The 7,466-nt window shown below is 37.2% G+C and overlaps 1 protein-coding gene across 1 annotated transcript in view; it reads left to right on the forward strand.

Annotated features, from left to right (window-relative positions):
* RASAL3 (RAS protein activator like 3) overlaps nt 1-1,216 on the forward strand; it is a 178,497-nt gene extending 177,281 nt beyond the window's left edge. The window contains exon 18 of the mRNA XM_053717944.1: nt 946-1,216. Coding sequence (XP_053573919.1) covers nt 946-1,098 — 153 coding nt within the window. The 3' untranslated portion in view covers nt 1,099-1,216. The remainder of the gene's footprint in view (nt 1-945) is intronic.
* The last annotated feature ends 6,250 nt before the right edge of the window (nt 1,217-7,466 follow it).

Below are 7,466 nucleotides of genomic sequence, written 5' to 3' on the forward strand. Positions count from 1 at the left end.
AATATAAAGGCTGAGTTAACCAAAAACGTTAACAGATTAACGTAGAATCGAGTGATACACAGCGATATTGGTGCAAATATAGAAAACAGCCTATACGGTATATAGTGTAATCCGGAATACACTTATAATATACTAATGTGTGAGGATATATGAACAGTCCCGGGTTTGGGCGGACAGTTTTTAGGTGTCGATAACAAGAAAAAAGTATTTGGCTGAGCACAGCAAATACCTTAGGTCTTTTTGTGAGGGCCCAGATTGGTGACTGAACGCTGAAGTTAAAGGAACACTCAGGTTAAATTAAATTTTCATGATTCAGATACAGCATGTAATTTTAAACAACTTTCCAATTTACTTCTATTAAAAAAAATGTGCACAGTCTTTTATATTTACAATTTCTGAGTCACCAGATCCTACTGAGCATGTGCAAGAATTAACAGACTATACGTATATGCATTTGTGATTGGCTGATTGCTATCACATGGTACAAGGGGAGTGGAAATATACATAACTTTGAAATTTGTTATAATCAAATTTACTACTCATTTGAAGTTCAGATGCATTGTCTTGTTATCTTGCATTTGTTGATTATGCAAATCTAATGTGTTGACTGGTCCTTTAACTAATGTCTATATCCCTGGTCACGTGACCTTTAGTTGCCCAATGGGGTAAGTTCACCGTTTTCTGTTCTGAGTTAGCGTGTTGATATGCAGATATACAATGTTGCAATACAATGCAAATGTATTGTAATATATACAGTAGATGAAATTGGATAAGTGAGCGCCCCAACAGGCTAGTTTTCTCAAGTAGATAAAAACTCCCGTTCAGCTCACTTGGGCGATTTTAAATCAGCCGACAATCCCAGTGGGTATATGTAGTAGGATAAATAAAGCTACTTGAACAGTAACAAAATTGTATATTTATTAAACTCCCTTTTTATCATTACAGGAGATGCGGTTATCCGTTTTGGAGAAAAGAAGCAGGTGTGAACTAAAGAACAACATCAACTCCCATTTGGGGGAAGACCTGAAGGAGGACACCCAGGAAGACAGCTGCACAATTATTACCGAAACCCTTCCTAACAACAGGGAGGAATATTAGATAGATACAATGCACCACTGATCCTAAAACAAAAACTAGATTTTGTAGTATAAAATCTAGATTTGCTTTTCTATGCTCATGGTATAAAATTTGATAAACACATGATATAAAATTTGAATCTATGTGGGAATTGATTTGATATAAATGAAATTAACTTCGGTGTAACCTATTTATCTTATATGACACTTCTATTTAGTGGCAACTTTAACATTTCTACACTTGCAAAACCTGTCAATAAGCATTAGCATTTATAGTAATCTCAACCAGTAAACACATTTGTAATGAAACATGTTTAATCAAGAAAAACTATATAGCATTGTTAATGCCACTAATTCTGCTTCCATGATACAAAAGTTTATAATAACATAGATCTGAGAATTAAGGCCTCCTAAACATAAGCTGTCACCTGCTGAGATGTTGAAGTTGTGCTGCAAACTATGAGACAGTCGGGAACAAACAGATGACAACCAAAGTATCATCATAACAACATGCAGCCCTAATGAAAGTTCATAAAAGCAAAGAAGGGTTGGATTGTGGGCTTTGTAACCATGAACTTAAATAACATACGGCTAGATTACGAGTTGTGCGTTAGGGTTAAAAAGCAGCGTTGAGAGGTCCCAACGGTGATTTTTAATGCTTGCTGGTATTACGAGTCTTGAAATGACAGGTGTACCACTCACTTTTTTGGCGAGACTCGGAAATACAGCAAATCCACTTACGTCAATTGCATATCCTATATTTTCAATGGGACTTGCATAGCGCCCGGTATTACGAGTCTTCCAAAAAGTGAGCGGTAAAGCCTCTCCTGTCAAGACTGGTACCGCATTTTAAAGTCAGTAGTTAAGCGTTTTATGGGCTAATGCCATAGCATAAAACTCTTAACTAAAGTGCTAAAAAGTACACTAACACCCATAAACTACCTATAAACCCCTAAAACAAGACCTCCCCCCACATAGCAAACACTAAAATACATTTTTTAACCCCTAATCTGCCGAACCGGACATCGCCGCCACTATAAAAAATATATTAACCCCTAAACCGCCACACTCCCGCATCGCAAACACTAGTTAAATTTTATTAACCCCTAATCTGCCGTCCCTAACATCGCCGCCACCTACCTACATATATTAACCCCTAATCGGCTGACCCCAACGTCGCCCCAACTATATTAAATGTATTAACCCCTAAATCTAAGTCTAACCCTAACCCCCCTAACTTAAATATAATTTAAATAAATCTAAATAAAATAACTACAATTAACTAAATTATTCCTATTTAAGACTAAATACTTACCTATAAAATAAACCCTAAGCTAGCTACAATATAACTAATAGTTACATTGTAGCTAGTTTAGGATTTATTTTTATTTTACAGGCAACTTTGTATTTATTTTAACTATGTACAATAGTTACTAAATAGTTATTAACTATTTAATAGCTACCTAGTTAAAATAAAGTCAAATTTACCTGTAAAATAAAACCTAACCTGTTACACTAACAGCTAACACTACACTATAATTAAATAAATAAATTAACTAAATGAAATACAATTGTATGAACCCCCCCCACTAAATTACAGAAAATAATAAAATAATTACAAGTTTTTTAAACTAATTACACCTAATCTAATCCCCTAATAAAATAAAAAAGCCCCCCAAAATAATAAAAAGCCCTACCCTATACTAAATTACAAATAGCCCTTAAAAGGGCTTTTTGCGGGGCATTGCCCCAAAGTAATCAGCTCTTTTACCTGTAAAAAAAGTACAATACCCCCCAACATTAAAACCCACCACCCACACACCCAACCCTACTCTAAAGCCCACCCAATACCCCCCTAATAAAACCTTACACTAACCCCTTGAAGATCACCCTACCTTGAGAAGTCTTCACCCAACTGGGCCAAAGTCATAAACGAAGCCGGCCGAAGTGGTCCTCCAGACGGGCAGAAGTCTTCATCCAAGCCGGGCAGAAGAGGTCCTCCAGATGGGCAGAAGTCTTCATCCAGGCGGCATCTTCTATCTTCATCCATCCGGCGCAGAGCAGCTCCATCTTCAAGACATCTGACACGGAGCATCCTCTTCAAACGACGTCCAACTGAAGAATGAAGGTTCCTTTAAATGACATCATCCAAGATGGCGTCCCTTCAATTCTGATTGGCTGATAGAATTCTATCAGCCAATCGGAATTAAGGTAGAAAAAATCCTATTGGCTGATCCAATCAGCCAAAAGGATTGAGCTGGCATTCTATTGGCTGATTCGATCAGCCAATAGCATGCAAGCTCAATCCTATTGGCTGATTGCATCAGCCAATAGGATTTTTTCTACCTTAATTCCGATTAGCTGATAGAATTCTATCAGCCAATCAGAATTGAAGGGACGCCATCTTGGATGACGTCATTTAAAGGAACCTTCATTCTTCAGTTGTACGTCGTTTGAAGAGGATGCTCCGCGTCGGATGTCTTGAAGATGGAGCCGCTCCGCGCCGGATGGATGGATAGAAGATGCCACCTGGATGAAGACTTCTGCCCGTCTGGAGGACCTCTTCTGCCCGGCTTGGATGAAGACTTCTGCCCGTCTGGAGGACAACTTCGCCCGGCTTCGTTGATGACTTCGGCCCGGTTGGGTGAAGACTTCTCAAGGTAGGGTGATCTTCAAGGGGTTAGTGTTAGGTTTTATTAATGGGGTATTGTGTGGGTTTTAGAGTATGGTTGGGTGTGTGGGTGGTGGGTTTTACTGTTGGGCTATTTGTAATTTAGTATAGGGTAGGGCTCTTTATTATTTTGGGGGGCTTTTTTTATTTTATTAGGGGGATTATATTAGGTGTAATTAGTTTAAAAAACTTGTAATTATTTTATTATTTTCTGTAATTTAGTGTTTTTTTTCCATATTTAGATAATTATATTTAATTGTAGTTAATTTAGGAAATTAATTTAATTATAGTGTAGTGTTAGATGTAATTGTAACTTAGGTTAGGTTTTATTTTACAGGTAAATTTGTCTTTATTTTAACTAGGTAGCTATTAAATAGTTAATAACTATTTAATAACTATTGTACCTAGTTAAAATAAATACAAAGTTGCCTGTAAAATAAAAATAAATCCTAAAATAGCTACAATGTAACTATTAGTTATATTGTAGCTATCTTAGGGTTTATTTTATAGGTAAGTATTTAGTTTTAAATAGGAATAATTTAGTTAATTGTAGTAATTTTATTCAGATTTATTTAAATTATATTTAAGTTAGGGGGGTTAGGGTTAGGGTTAGACTTAGATTTAGAGGTTAATAACTTTAATATAGTGGTGGCAACGCTGGGGGCAGCAGATTAGGGGTTAATACATATAAGGCCTGTCTTTTTCACCCCCTGTCTTTGTGTCCAGCTTGATTGTGTATTTTATATACAATTTTTAAATATATTTTTTCATTAAAGTTTTGTATTTTTTACCGAATATAGTTGCGCCTATCTGGTTATTGGAGTACCTGCCATTTGCCCTCCTGTTCTTGTCTATATAGCGATTCTGAGTTGATCGCCGGCTACGGCACTCTGCCAGACATTCCCATTGGAGCATTTTACCTACCATTACCGGTTCCGGTTCCGGACGCCGCTATACCGCGCTTACCTTCACTGCACGTTAATACATATAATGTAGGTGTCGGCAATGTTGGGGGCAGCAGATTAGGGGTTAATACATATAATGTAGGTGGCAGCGATGTCCGGAGCAGCAGATTAGGAATTAATAATAAAATGCAGGTGTCGGCGATGTCGGGGATGGCAGATTAGGGGTTAATAAGTGTAATATTAGGGGTATTTAGACTCAGGGTTCATGTTAGGGTGTTAGGTGTAGACATAAAAAGTATTTCCCCTTAGGAATCAATGGGGCTGCGTTAGGAGCTTTACGCTGCTTTTTTGCAGGTGTTAGGTTTTATTTCAGCCTGCTCTCCCCCATTGATTCCTATGGGGAAATCGTGCACGAGCACGTTTTGTCAGCACACCGCTACCGTAAGCAGCGCTGGTATTGAGGTGAGATGTGGAGCTAAATTTTGCTCTCCTCTCACTTTTCTGCGGCTAACGCCGGGTTTGTAAAAACCCGTAACACCAGCGCTGTCTGTAAGTGAGCGGTGAGGGAAAACTGCTCGTTAGCACCGCACACCGTTACCGACAAAACTCGTAATCTAGGCGATTGAAAATAGGAAGCTACCTTATATATGACATGTAGGATAAACAGGGTCAGTTTCTTACTTCAGTTAGTAGGCTGAAGCATATATACTCAACATGGAGTCTAAATAAACCAAAACATTAATAACAAAGAGTAAACTTCCTGTTTTTAATCAAATAGAATAAAGGACCATTTATAGTAAAATAATGATATCTTGGGTGTGTCATTTTTCAGATCACATTCTCCATAAAAGGTACAAGTTCCAGTGTCTGAGTACAAGTGGAGTGGTATATTAATATCACAAAAACTCTGTTATGCTCATATTACAAGTGGAAAAGTAAATGCGATCGTGAGAACACAATCACATTTTATGCTCAGACTGTTAACAGAACTCCAAAGTTCGCCTAAAGGCTTTGGGCTCAGAAAAAAATTGCACGAAACACAAAAAAAAAAAAAGATAATAAAGTTTTTTGACCTACACTATCCACCTCCTACACTATTAATCCCTAAACCACCATTACCCCTATGGCTATTAACCCCCTACTCTAGTAACCCCTATCTCCCATATCCCCTATTGCAAATTACCCGCTACACTATTAACCCCTAAATTGCCTCATCACCCATCACAAATTATCCGCCTACACTATTAACCCCTAAACAACAATAACCCCATGCAATATTAACCCCTAAACTGCCATTACCGCAATAACCCCTACACTATTAAACTCTAAACTGCCATTACCCTCACCTCATTGGCCTCTACGCTGTTAACACCTAAACTGCCATTACCCCCACCGCAATATCTGATTGAAGTGAAACCATGCACCAGCTTCCTCATTCCAGGTCTCTTCACAGCCAAAAGCGCTAAAGGCTGTTACTCCCATTGAGTGGTTGTTTCCACTCGACGCAGTGAGTCCTCTGCCTCTTTACAGTTACATACCCCGTTCACCCCCAATCCCTTGGAATCAAAGACCATGTAAGCTGCTATGTAAATTATATGTTTTAGTTTGTTTCCAAACATGAAGAATTAAAAAAAAAATGGTTAAGCAGCACTGCTTGTGTAATAAAATCCAGAACGTGTATTACAACTTGATAAAAACACAGATTTAGATAGCAGGAAAGACCCCTGCTACAGATACACGTCAAAATACAGCTGACACATTTTAGCAGTATGCCATACTCATATAATAAACATCAAAGCTACATCCTTCTCCTGAATGGTTAAAAACAAATGACATATTTATTATACTTAAAGGGACATTAAACCCCAAATATTTCTTTCATGATTCACTTAGAGAATAAAATTTTAAACAACATTCAAATTTACTTCTATAATCTAATTTGCTTCATTTTTTCGATATCCTTTGTTGAAGAAATAGCAATGCACATGGGTGAGCCAATCACACGATGCATCTATGTGCAGTCACCCATCAGAAGCTTCTGAGCCTATCTAGAAATGCCTTTCAGCAAAGAATATCAAGAGAATGAAGCAAATTAGACAATAGAAGTAAATTAGAAAGTTGTTTAAAATTGCATGCTCTTTCTAAATCATGAAAGAAAAAAAAGGGTTTCATGTCCCTTTAAAGCACTCACAAAACATTTAGGAAGCATCTTTGAATAACATTGGAAATATCCTCATCAGAATAAACCATAACCCTAACAACAAATTATCACACTAACTTGCTAACATAAATTAATTAAATTATGTACAAAGAGGAATTGATTTTCACTATTTGATAACAGCATTCTAAGGCATATTTCAACAATAATCTACAGGGACAGTATAAAATCCATTCCATAGAAGGATGATATAAGAGAAAGTGACTGATATTATATTAGCTCACTGCTACCTTCACAGTTTGGCAGAGCATGATATTATTCTTGAACAGCCTTCAAGAATAATATCAATAATATCAATAACAGTGTGATATATATTACCTTCACACAAAATGTATGCTTACCTGATAAATTCAGATGTTGGAAGTTACCCTCCTAACCACTAGGATGTGGTAAAAACACCCCAACATACCAGAGATTTAAAATCCCCCATGTACACTGAATCCTCAGTCTTATATATAGCCAAGTAGATCGAGGAAAAACATAATTTATGTAAGAACTTACCTGATGAATTAATTTCTTTCATATTGGCAAGAGTCCATGAGCTAGTGACGTATGGGATATACAATCCTACCAGGAGGGGAAAATTTCCCAAGCCT

Source organism: Bombina bombina, chromosome 6, assembly GCF_027579735.1.
Source record: "Bombina bombina isolate aBomBom1 chromosome 6, aBomBom1.pri, whole genome shotgun sequence".
Taxonomy (NCBI): Eukaryota; Metazoa; Chordata; class Amphibia; order Anura; family Bombinatoridae; genus Bombina; species Bombina bombina.